Below are 13304 nucleotides of genomic sequence, written 5' to 3' on the forward strand. Positions count from 1 at the left end.
TGGTGCTAAGATTCTAACCTGTGCACTCTGTAAGAACAACTAGTGCTCTTAACCACTGAACCATCTCTCCAGCCCCCTATAGTTTTCTTTTTTAAAGAATATTTTTATGGCGAGGCACGCCATACTTGCAGCTTGGTGCCACTACAATAACCAAGCATATGACGGAGAAATGGGTGACAAAGACAAGCAGAATGATCTGTGCACCGTGAAGAGAAGAGGAACTGGAAATATGAGGGTGGTGAGGAACAGCTGGTGTGAGTAGCTGGCATGTGAAACCCTGCCCCATGCTGCCACCCAAGGCCCTGACTAGCCCCACAAGCATTCATCTGTGTCCATGGCCCATGGTCCACCAAAGGCCATGTGGATATCCCTGATCTAGGCCATGTCGAAGTCTGAGGGCTACGAAGAGCTGGCTCTGCCCCTCTCTGGCTGTAGCACGAGAGAGAGCCATCCCTGGGCAGCATGAGAGAACTGGACCCTAGGGAGTAAGAGCTGGTGAGCTGGCCCCACCACCACCCCAGCTGCAGCACTCCAGAGAGCAGGCGCCCGGCGCCTCACCTTGGTGCCACAGTAGGACTGGCCCTGGTTGTGAGCTCGCCCCTCCCCCACCCGGGCAGTATGGGAGAGCTGGCCCCACACCTTGCCAACGTGGTGCAGGAGAGCTGTCCCAAACCCCTGCCAGCTGCAACTCTTCTGCACCTTGCCTCAGCAGCATGGTGGGCGAGCTGGTGAGCTGAACAACTCAGCTACCACCTAGGCTCAGAGCCAGGGCTTTAAGTTGGCCAAGCCCAACATCCACGCCATCTATATGCTGCTAGAGTGCGTGAAGGGGCCGCTCCTGCCGGATCTCCATGACGCAGACAACAACAGGATATCTGCAATGAGTCTTGGTAAGGGTCCAGTATTGAGAGTGTAGCAGAAGCCAGAGGCCTCTGACCAAACCAATGACTCGTTGCGTTGCAATGAAACGTTTGCAAATCAAGCTGTTGGAACAAAAAGGGTGTAGTGGGTGGCATACCATGGCACACTGCAGCTTCCACAGAGGTGGTGGTGGTGGTGGTGGTAGTGGTGGTGGTGGTGGTTTGTTTTCTTTTCTTTGAGGGGGAGGATGCAAGGCAGAGGGTGGGTACAAAGGGGCTGGGAGATGAGTGGGATTAGGGTGCATGATGGGAAACTCACAAAAATAAAGGGGTTTTTAAGAAGTGTGTGTGTGTGTGTGTGTGTGTGTGTGTGTGTGTGTGTGTGTGTGTGTGCTGTGTCCACAGAGGCCAGAAGTGGGCAGTGAAAGCCCTGTAGTTACAACCTGTCAAGAGTCAATGAGAATGCAATCAGCTGAGCCTGTCCTACACAAGGCTCCACTTGTCTGGTCTTGTAACACAGTGAGGGACTGACTGTTCTTTTCTCCTCAGACAGAACAACAACAAAACACTTTCAGCTTTTAAGAGGAAGATCTGACTACCTGTGGACTCATACGGAGAAACGTAAAAGGACCTTGTGTTATGCAATAGCGAAACAATCCATTCAGGAGACATGTATGTCTCTTGACCTCTGCCCAGACCTACCTGCCAGCACAGAACAGCTCTTCAAAAGGGAAGCTTTATCAAGGTTAACTTTCCAGTCTGGAGCAGTCGGGAGGTAGGTGCTGTGCATCTCATAAGATTTGAGTTAGCATCGGTGCTGCTTAGGTTTTGTGCAATGCTGCTGCATTTTTTAAAAATTACTTTGATTAGATTAAAAGTGTGAGGGTTTTCTCATTATTTTATTTTTTTAATAACACATTTTTATTGAAAATTAAAAATAATTTCTATTACATCTCATTTTCTATCCCATCCCATGCATCCTCCCATTCCTCCCTCCCTCCCACTTTCACCCCAATCCCCCTTCCCTATGACTGTGGCTGTGGGGGACCTCCTCCCCCTGAATATGGTGCTAGGGTATCAAGTCTTTTCTTGGTAGACCGCTATCCTTCCTCCGAGTGCCATTGGGTCTCCCCAACAAAGGGACATGGCCAAATATGGGGCACCAGAGATCCTGTGAAAGTCAGTCCCCAGTCTCCACTTAGCTGTGGAGAATGTTCTGTCCCTTGGCTAGATCTGGGTAGGGGTTTGATGATGACTGCCCGTTTTGTCCATGGTTGGTGCCTTAGATCAAGCAGAACCCCTGGGCTCAGATCTAGCCATCATAATGTTCTTCTTGTAGGTTTCTAGGACCCTCTGGGTCCCCCTACTTGCCTATCCTCTATATTTTCCTCATCTAGAGTCTCAATAGGATGTCCTCACCTCTATCCCCGTTTCCTGGTAGGTGCAGACTTTCATGGGACCTGTCCCTTGGGCTAGTGTCCAGTAATAAGTGAGTATATACCATTTGACTCTTTCTGCTTCTGGGTTAGCTCACTCATTATGATCATTTCTAGTTCAATCCATTTGTCCACAAATTTTGGAAAATCCTTATTATTTTAAGGTGTGCTAAATAAAGAAAATCGTCACAACCTTCTGATGCTCCCTCCCCCTCCCAAAAAAACAAAACAAAACAAAACACAGGGGTAGTGCTGTTAAGAACAGTTCTAACCAGGCACAGTGGCACAGGCCTTTAATACCAGCACTCCAGGAGGCAGAAGCAGGCAGATCTCTGTGAGTTGGAGGCCAGCCTGGTTTACAAAGCAAGTCCAGGACAGCCAGGGCTACCCAGAGAAACCCTGTCTCGGAAAACCAGAGAGACAGAGAGAGAAAGAGAGAAAGAGAAAGACGGAGAGACAGAGATAGAGAGAGAGACAGAGACAGGGACAAAGAGAGAGACAGAGAGATCCTAAGACAAAAGTTTCACCCATGTGTGGTGCCACTCATCTACTCAGGAGGTAGAAGACCTAGTTTAATCTTGTGTGTGTTAGGAAACATCCTTGGCACCATAACTGGACACAGTTACCAAAGCAGCCAGCTGACACTTAAATTTTTAAGTCTTAAATGCAGAGCACACACACCCAGCATGCTGCGAGAGTCCCAGGAACTCAAGGGGTAGAGGCTGGAGTCCCTGCCCTCTGAAGACTACTCTGCAGTCTATTCAGGATCACAAATCAGACCCTAGGGAACAGGAGCTGTGCAACTTTGAAGTAAGTACCAAAGTGTGGGATGCATGCAGTTGATCATATGGAAAAGGAAGAGCTGAGCAAGACCAGAGACACGGGAACTATTAGACTACAGACTGCTGCATCCAGTATTTCTATTTTTCCATATTAATGCAAGAATAACTGCCCTAAGATATCATTTCCAGCCACCAAATGGCCTGTTAATGAAGTATTGCAATGAAGTATTGCAACATCTATGGCAAGTGACTTGACTACTGTGTTCTGAATGCCTGCTGTAATTAGATGCTGGAGCTGGGGGGGTGGTGTCAATGTAGAATATATACATATGTGTAGGAAAATGCCTTTCTGTAGTACAGCACCTTGTGTATTAAATATATGCAATGATTTATTTTAAAATAAAAATATTACATAAAAATAAACTGTAATGGGGACTTCTCATGAACCTGGCTGAAACCATGTCCCCTCGTTCCTTACCTACAGTAGACACAGGGTGGTGTGGGCCCTGGGCTGAGGGTCAAAGGTTGGCATGGGCCCTGGGCTGAGGATCTAGGTTTAGAAGCACATAAATAGGAGAAGCTTCTCTTGCCCCTAGTCATAGAGTCACAGACATGTCACCTCTGGGAATTCTTATCCAAACTATACCTTCATCTTCAAATTGTCTTTTAAATTATTTCCAATTGCCAGAGTACAAATCAGTTTATATCCTTGCCACCAACTCAAGGCCACTTTGATGATTTAACCACCATCCTGATAAACAAATTAGGAGGTGGAAAATAAAAGCTTTTCTCTAATCCTTAAGGCAACAAGACGGTAATATTCATTCCTTGAAAAGCAGTGCTGAGTCTGTCCTGAACCTGAAAGCAATGCTGGCATTCCACGTGCATTATTTTTCTTAACCCCTCTCATAGCACTAGTCCACTGAGCCTCAGATTAAGTTTCTGAACTCAGGTATCAGCAGTGACTTTTTAGGAAAAGGGGCAGCATACTGCCATTTCAGATGAGCAACACTGGCTTCTTCAGAAAATTAAACATCCCTCTGAGCTAGCAAGCACGGTGACTGTTGACCCACCTCCCACTAAGTTCAGCTTGCTTAATTATGAGCAGTAACTTCATTCTGACACCAACCATGACAAATGCAAAGCAAGCCACGAAGCAAGTCTGGGCCGAGCTGCTTGTAGCTGGCTTCACACTCATGGTACCAGCAAAGACCTGGAGGACATGGGCACGCTTTGCTCCTTTCCCGTCTAACCCGGGTGGTGCCAATTTATCTAGCTTGATTATTTGATTAGAATCACCCAGTGGTTATCAGGAATCGGGCATCATACATCTTTATTATTGTAGATATTCAAAGTCTCACTTGAATTTCCTATTTGGAGTGAAAGATCCATTCCATGGGGCTAGAGACATAGCTAAGAGGTTAACAGAACATGCCTGGAGCTGGGCCCGGTAGTGACACCTGTAATCCCAGCACTCGGGGAAGTGGAGGCAGGGAGATCTCTGTGAGTTCGAGGCTAGACTGGTCTACAAAGTGAGCCCAGGACAGCCAAAGCTACACAGAGAAACCCTGGAGGTGAGAGAGAGACAGAGAGAGGGTGGGGGGAGGGAAGGAGGGAGGGAGAGAGAGAGAGAGAGAGAGAGAGAGAGAGAGAGAGAGAGAGGAGGGAGGGAGGGAGGGAGGGAGGGAGACAGAGACAGAGACAGAGACAGAGAGACAGAGACAGAGAAAGACAGAGAGAGCGAGAGAGCGCTCAAGCCTGATGGTCTTCCAGAGGACCCAGGACCCAAGTTCCCTTAAAGTTGATCACAACTGCCTTAGCTTCAGCTCCAGGAGATACAACTCTCTTCTGGACTCTGTGGGCACCTGTACATGACAACACCACAACACACACACACACACACACACACATACACACACACACACACACACACACTCACACACACACACAAACACAAAAACACAAAAACACACAGATTAAAAAAAAACTAAATCATTAAATACTGAAAATAACTCACTTTTGCTTAACTCTCTAACTACTTGTAACATAAAGATTATTTAACACTGTCCAGGAGAGGAAGAAGAGAGTTAAAAATAAGGGTGTTAGTCAGGGTTTCCATTGCTGCAGTGAAACACCGAAGAAAAAGCACATTGGGGGAGGAAGCAGTTTATCAAGCTTACACTTCCACATCCATAATCCATCAGTGAAAGAAGTCAGGACAGGATCTCAAACAAGGCAGGAACCTGGAGGCAGGAGCTGATGCAGAAACTGATGGAAGGTGCTGATTACTGGCCTGTTCCCCATGGCTTGCTTGCCTGCTTTCTTTTAGAGCCCAGGACCACCTGCCTAGGGATGGCCCCACCCACAATGGGCTGGGCCCTCAGCATCAACCACTAATTAAGAAAATGCTCTACAGGCTTGCCTACAGCCAGATCCTATGGACACATTTTCTTAATCGAGGTTCCTCCTCTCAGATGACTTTAGCTTGTATCAATTGACATAAAATTATCGAGCACAGAGACTGTAACATTTCCTGATGTGAGGCTTCTTTTCTAGAGGGAGAAATTCGAAGCCATATCAATGCTTTGCTGTTGGCCAACAAAATACATAAATTCTCTCTGTAACATTGTTTTAATCAAGACAGATTCCATAATTCAACACAAACTGTCTCAAACCTGCTTCACAAGACCAAATGCTTGTTCATCATAATCTTTCTTGGACTAAAGACAAAAGATCACACCGAGGAAATATTTTCACAAGGAAATACGGATGAAAGCAAGCTGCCTTAGAAAAGGGATGAGAGACAAATGTTGCCCCAAAACCTATTCTTAAATTTGACACTCCCTAGGGCTGGCCAACCCCCTGAAAGTCTATGGCCCATAACAGTGGGGTCTCCTTCCTTCTAGCAAACCTATTCAGTTACACTCTTTCGGAGAATTTGCCTCAGTGTCCGTCCAGATTTTAATTCAGTCTCAGGGACTCTGACCCACAAGGAACCAGCTTTAAGGGTAGTTCTTTATTTGCATACTCACTCTGATTGGCTGTTAGTCCTAATTTTGTCCTAGCTAATATATCCAACCATCTTCTAGCTAAAAAGCTCTTCGTCTGAATGAATGGCGTTGTAGCTGGTGCTTTAAGTAATACGTCTTCCTCATTATATTATGGGGAGGTAGAGCCTCACAAGTAGCTCTCACTGGCCTCACACTCTCAACTCACCTACTTCAGCCTCCTGAGTTCTGGGGTTACAAGTGTGCACCAACGCTAAGCCTCTGTCAGCTTGTTGGTGTACCTAAAATAAAAGAAGGCTCCCTGTCATGTGTAATATCCCTAGGCACACAACAGGGCTTTCTACAGCTACTCTTTACACTGAAGGCAAAGCATCTCAAACAAGTTTGATCTCTTAGGAAATTTTGTATTATTTACTGTATTTTTTTTAAACCATTATTCTCAATAATTACCCCACTGGTATATTACACCAGGATTTGGTGGTCTTGTTGCCCTTGATGTTTGGGTTTGGTTTGAATTTTTGAGAGCTATGTAGCCAAGAATGGCCTGGAACACCCAGTCTTCCTGCCTCCAGGCCCTGGGTGCTGTAATTACACACAAGTGTCTCCCTAGGCTTAGAAGTAGCCTTGGTTTCCCTTATTCACTCTAAGTTGTTAATAGAATACAGTTTTGTTCATATAGGTTTTTACTTCTGCAAAAACAAAAAATCACTCACCCCGGTCTGTGAGACTGAGATACTGAGAACAGAGCTACACGGTGCCAAAAATGTACAACAGTTAACAGAATGTCAAGAAAGAAAGAGAAGAAGAGGAGGGAGAAGCACATGAGGAAAAGAAAAGAGAAAGTACAAGTTGGGGGAGGGAAAGAAAACTAGGGGGAAGGGACAAAATTGATGAAAAGCTAGGATCAAGTTTAACACAGCTTCAGTCAGGGCAAAATGGATGTTTTTAGTGAACAGTGTTTTAGGCATTTGTTCGCCCGATTATCTCATTCAACTGGCATATTTACAAAGATTTTAATTTTCTTGTATAAAACAAAAATATTTTGCAAATCATACTCGATTTTCAAATACAAAATCGCTATTAATACTGCAATTTTACATACATCCATAGGTTGGCACAAGAGAGAGTCTAGTCACCCAACTGTGTCCCTTTCAGAGAATGGCCCTCGGATCTGTTGTGGCATTAACTAACGTCATGAATTAGAATTCTAAAGAACACCAGGTCTTGAACTCTTTACTACTTTAATTATGGCTTTAACATATAATTTCATCATATCTTTGGTATAGAAAATTAAGGTTTTTTGACATCAAAATATAGCAAATATATCTCTGAAGTGTAATTATGTTCTAAATTATAGTAATAAATTCTTAATATAACCAAACAAAGGCTGGTTTTGTGTAACTTAATACAAACCGTGAAATGGCAGCTTTTACTAACTGACAATTCGGTTAAGGCGTAAATAGGCTTCCTGCTCCCAAGGAGTATCTGCAACGAGCTCACTGCGGCCATGGTGCCCTTCGGGAACTGCCTCAGGGTGCAGCATTCTTTCTTGTTCAGTGTTCTTCCTTCTCGCAGCACAGCCCTCATAACAGGTATTAAGGACAGATGGTTCGCCTACTAGCACCACCCATATATCCTTTGTCTGCGTTCTATTCCTGTACACTGATGGGTAGGCCCATGTACTCAGATCAGAAGATACAGAAAAGCTGTATCTTTTGGGGGGGGTGACTTATAAATAAAATGAGTACTTTAAAAGACAACAGAAACCAGACTTTTCTCGTGTATAGTAGCTAGTGGTTGAAATCTCATCCCACAGGAGGTTGGAGCAGGAAGATGGGCCTGACCTATGTTCCTGGTACCATGGGCTACATGGAGGTCCTGCCACAAAAGCAAAATGTATCATAACAACAACTGAACCTGTATTATAAAATGACAAGCAAACGAGGACGAGGAGAGAGCTGTCTCCGTGGTTCAGAGCACTTGCTGCCCTTCAAGAGGACCCAGGTTCAGTCTCCAGAACCCGTATGATGGCACAACTAATCTATGACTCTGGCCCCAGGGCCATCTGATCTATGCCCTCTTCTGGCTTCTGTGGTTCCTGAGGCCCCATGGTACACAGGTGTATAGGCAGACAAAATACTCATACACATAAAAGAAATTGATTTGAAACCAAGCAAAAATCTGTATGTGTACTGTGGATAATAGACATAATGGATGTGTAGCTTCTACTTTGGTTTCTTTCATGAGCTAGCATTCCTCTCTTCTAGAACTCTCTTTGGGAGGGGGCCCTCCCATTCCTTCTTCTGTGGGTCTCATCCTGCCCCTTCCTTTTACACACTGTTACACCCCAGCTATATGCGTTAGCATCCATACTGGATCAGCACTCCTTGAGTCATCACTGATGGCAACGTTAGTCGTGGGATGCGGCTTCATACCCAGGTACATGTTGGCAGTGTTTCCTGCTTCACCGTTAACTGAACCAGGAGGGTTCCCAGCAAGGTGCTATGGTTCTAAAACTCTCCCTGTGTTCTGTCATGGATGTTGTGAGCAAGCCTATCCTTACAGGGGAAAATTGTTTCATGACAGAGAACCCTTAATTTTGTCTCTTTCCTTCCTGAGCCTCATCCTTTCGTAGGTCCACCGAAAGCCAGTGGTGAGGGTGAAACCCGTCCATCGAAAGCAACATTTTGACTTGGGCAATAGTCTGTGAATCTCAGGAATGCATTCCTGTGGTTTGAGGACTTTTATATCTTATTTTCAATGAAAAAAACAGAAGTGCAAAGGTGTAAGACCTGGGAATCCAGCTCAGTAGAAAAGCATCTGTGTGCACAGCCCTTGGTTAGATCCTTAGCACCAACCTTCCAGCAAAACAAACAACACAAACCTCATTCACCCTGCCAGGATTTTTCTGGACACCATCACTGAGATTAGCAGCATCTGTAATTTACACGGCACGTTACAGATCACAGATAATCAAATCACAGGCATGCGTAATAGGCATCCAGCTTCAACAATAAACGTGCTGTTTCTGCTTAGGCCCTTTTTTATTTGGAGCTAATGAGTAACATCATCAATATGTTTATACAAAGTACTGGAGAATTCAAAGTGTTGTCCCCAACTGGCTTAGCTCTCACTCCACTGCACACATCTCTGAGAGGCTCTGCTCACTTTACCTCCAGTGGACATCAGGTGGAGACCTGATTGATAACAACCTGACTAGTGGCCACTCACAATGTGCCATGGCCCGCTGCCTAGTGACTATGATTCAAGGCAATTCATGTAAACGGCAAACACCATAGATATCTTTGATTAGCTGCTGCTGACCCAGATACAACATTTATGTGGCTTACTAACTTCTTACCAAAAGTGGTCTCTATTAGATTCTATAGAACATAAATTCATTTTTTTCCTTGATTATTCATTACTATTCATATATATGTATATATATACATATACATATACATATATATACATATACATATATATATATATATGGGAACCTTTGAAAAGAATCTTTAATAAGTCCCCAGCAGGAAATTCAAAGGCCCCTCAAGTGTTCTTTTTAATTCACATAGACTGGAAGTCTTCCTACAGACGCAAATGTAAACTAATAATGGCTGGATTAAAAAAATACCTATCTTGCTTTCTCTTGCAGTACTTATATCTGATATGCATTTGATGGTAAGAATCATCATAAATCGGGTTGCAAACATCCCCTATTAGTCTCTAAAAGTCATTTGGCTAAGGACACTTTGTTCTACAGAGATCACCTTTCACATTTCACATGGCTCAGGAAGGCTCCATGTCGTGAGATAGCAAGGCCACATGTGTCTCCATGGCCCATGTGTTTGTGGATGAAGAATGAATGAATGAATGGTTCTGTGACTGTTGTTAATACATTGTGTTGCTCATAGCCTGGCTGGTACAAACACTAGTAACTGCCTGTGAGAGAGGCACAGCCCGTGCATCTTTAGATCATTTGAGTAGATCGGAGCATGTGCTAAACAGAATTTGGAGACATAAAATAAGGCTCTATTTTCTGCTCATATATTATCTGATATTTATACTTAATGCTTTTTTGAAAATGGTTATGGACTAGATCTGCTCCCTCAAATTTAAATATTAAACTGACACATTGGGTGACACTTGGTAATGCCACCTTTAATAGCTTTAGATGAAGCCACGAGGTTGGCAGTCATGGTGACAGGGTTACTGCCCTTGTGAGAAAGAAACAGGAGACTTCTCACCATCTGATGACATGGCAAGAAGGCAGCTGAATGCTAACTAGAAAAAGAACCCTTAGCCGAGATCAGCAACACCATCACTAGGCTGAGCAATTGTGGGAAGAAAATTGTTTGTGCTTAAACTTCCCATGTTAAGATTTTTGCTAAGAAAATTAAAAAGCCAACTTCAAATATTCAGGCTAAATTATTTGTCTAGGAATTTGATATTGTACCATTCTAAAGAAATGAAAAAGTGATGAATAATTAAGTGAATTGAGTAGGGCAGCTGGTTAGTCATTTTAATTAAATTTTGAATGAGACAGGTGTTTAAAAATTAGAAAGAAATAAGAGAAAGAAGGAAAGAAGGAGAGAGGAGGAGAGGAGACCCAGAGATGGACAGTTGTAACCATGTTCATGTTTCTAGAACTGGGGGAAGCCTTTCAGTACAATATACAAGCCAGATAAAAGATTTTCCATGCAAAAAAAAATTTTTTTTAATTGACCCCAAGAGTGGCTGCCCAAAAATTACAACTTAAGAAGAAAATGGCCATAATTACAGAAAAAAAAAAAAAGCCTAACTTAAAATATAAAAGGGGCTATTTTACTTTCTACTTCTGTTTCTATGATAAAATACTCTTGATCAAAACAACTTAAGAGGAAAAGGATTTCTTCCAGCTCACAGGTCAAAGTTTGGTTCAGCACCGCAGGAAAGTCAAGGCAGTGGGGGCATGGGTCACATTATATTCACAGTCAGGAAGCAGGGAGCTGTGAGCGCTGCTGGTGCTGCTGGTGCTGCTAGTGCTGCTGGTGCTGCTGGTGCTGCTGCTGCTGCTGCTGCTGCTGCTGCTGGTGCTGCTGCTGGTGGTGGTGGTGCTGCTGCTGCTGCTGCTGCTGCTGGTGGTGGTGGTGGTGCTGCTGCTGGTGGTGGTGGTGCTGCTGCTGGTGGTGGTGGTGGTGGTGCTGCTGCTGCTGCTGCTGCTGCTGCTGCTGCTAGTGCTGCTGCTGGTGCTGCTGCTGCTGCTGCTGCTGTTCAACCCCTCTGCACCGTTACGGTCCGGAACTGCAGCCCATCACGTGATGCCGCACCCCGTGGGTAAGTCTTCCGACCCAGCCCATCACGTGATGCCGCACCCCGTGGGTAAGTCTTCCGACCCAGCCCATCACGTGATGCCGCACCCCATGGGTAAGTCTTCCGACCTTGAGATAATCAACTTTATCCGGACAAACTTGCCTCCATGACGGTCTCCCAGGTCGTTCTAGTTTACAGTTGACAACGGAAACCACCCTAGGGAGTATCTCATAAATCTATTATGAAAATGACCAAAAATGAAAATAGAAAAACAAAGATTATTATAATATATTTTTATAGGGATAGAGATGCAGATAATGAGTAAGGCTACAGAAAAATGTTAAACGTCAGTAAAAGTTAAGAATCACGATATGCGATTTTCATCTGTCAGGTTGGCAAAAATCAGAGCAGCTGCTGCTCTGTGAAATTATGAGACACTACAGGCAGGTGGTGGGACGACAGATGCCTGTCGATGTCTTTCAGACTCTAAAATGCACCATGACACTTCAATCCCATTCTCAGGGACTTGTATTTCATTACCTATTACAAGGGCAGAGCGCAATTCTTGGTTTAAAAAATACTGCTAAGAGCTTTTTAACACACAAATGATATTTATCTCAGCTACTTCTGTCTGAAAGAGTTTGAGATGGAGATGTAAAACTTGACATTTTACCCCACGGGCTTTGGTACCACTTGGCGGTTTAGAAAGTCATAATTTTTATATTACATTATCATTTAAAAAGTTAAGTGTGCCAATGGAGGCACGTGCCTGTAATACCAGTTTATGGGAGGTTGAGGCAGGAGAATTGTCTTGAGTTTGGAATCAGCTTGGGGCTATGTAGTGACTAGTAGTAGGCCAACCAAGGCCACAAAGCACTTTCTCAAAACAAACAATAAAAATCAATTAATAAGTACAAGGAAATAGATCCAACTTACAAGTCTTAAAGGAATTAGCACAATCAGGCAATCGTTATTATGAAAAAGCAAAATATCAGTAAAGAATAAGGCAATTATCCAAAATAAAACTTTCAGCAAAAATAAAGCCCTTAGAATTAAAATATTCCAGAAACAAATAACATGGGGCAGGTAGTTGTCAAGGCCCCGCCTATAAAGCAGGCACAGAGGCATGGTAGCTGAGCTCACACTTGTCACTCAACCCTCCTTTCAAATCAGCAGAGGGGGAAACAGGAACATTTCCTAAGGCAGGAGTCTGGGGAGAGAGAGGCGGAAGTACCATTTGTAACGCGTTTAAATGAGGCCAAGAGTGTGGCCTTCGGCAGAAGACTTAAAACTTTGGTCTTCACCTCAGAAGAGTCCCATCGCGAACTTTCTGTGTTTCCTTGTTCTAAATTTAGCGCCCATAAATAAGCAACAGATGTATTTACACTCGTGTTGTCTGCAAGCGGATGAGGGCGGAGTGGGAAGCTGACTGGGATGAGTCGCCCCAAATGGAATTTTCCAGGGCAGCCGCCGAACTGGAGCCTTTCATACACCGCTGCATGGACTCCGTCCTCACCTTGGACTGCTTTCCTACACACAAGGCCATTTATTTCAAGGGGGAGGGGATTTTTTTTTTTAACTATAGTGTACCCCATGAGAAAGGAGGGAGGGAGAGAGAGAGAGAGAGAGAGAGAGAGAGAGAGAGAGAGAGAGAGAGAGAGAGAGAGAGAGAGTTATACGCCAGGCAGATTTGGCTTCGGCTGGACTCCATCTCTCTAAAATGAAGGTATTGATTCTTAAAACAACAATGAAAATGCTGCTGTGAGGCACCCTGCCTGCTGGGGAGAAGAAGCATGAAAGATTACAGCTGTCTTGTCGTTGTGGGTGACACAAACTAGAAATTGCTTGTTCGGGTGGCAGGGAGCCGATCGGGTTGAGAATGAAGTGCTTCTTTACTAGGCCGAGCACAGCCACCTACAGCCACAG

General features: G+C 44.3%; 1 protein-coding gene across 1 annotated transcript; it reads left to right on the plus strand.

The window, feature by feature from the left end:
* Positions 1 to 169: 169 nt before the first annotated feature.
* On the plus strand, positions 170 to 11600 carry LOC311593832 (uncharacterized protein; the record flags this gene model as incomplete). The annotated part of the gene is made up of 3 exons (XM_084775231.1): positions 170 to 254; positions 11109 to 11406; positions 11498 to 11600. 3 exons carry the CDS (start codon positions 170 to 172, stop codon positions 11514 to 11516), a joined length of 402 nt encoding a protein of 133 aa, XP_084631357.1. The 3' UTR covers positions 11517 to 11600.
* Between the last annotated feature and the right edge of the window lie 1704 nt (positions 11601 to 13304).

Source organism: Acomys minous (genome assembly GCF_964271855.1).
Source record: "Acomys minous genome assembly, chromosome: 3".
Lineage (NCBI taxonomy): Eukaryota > Metazoa > Chordata > Mammalia > Rodentia > Muridae > Acomys > Acomys minous.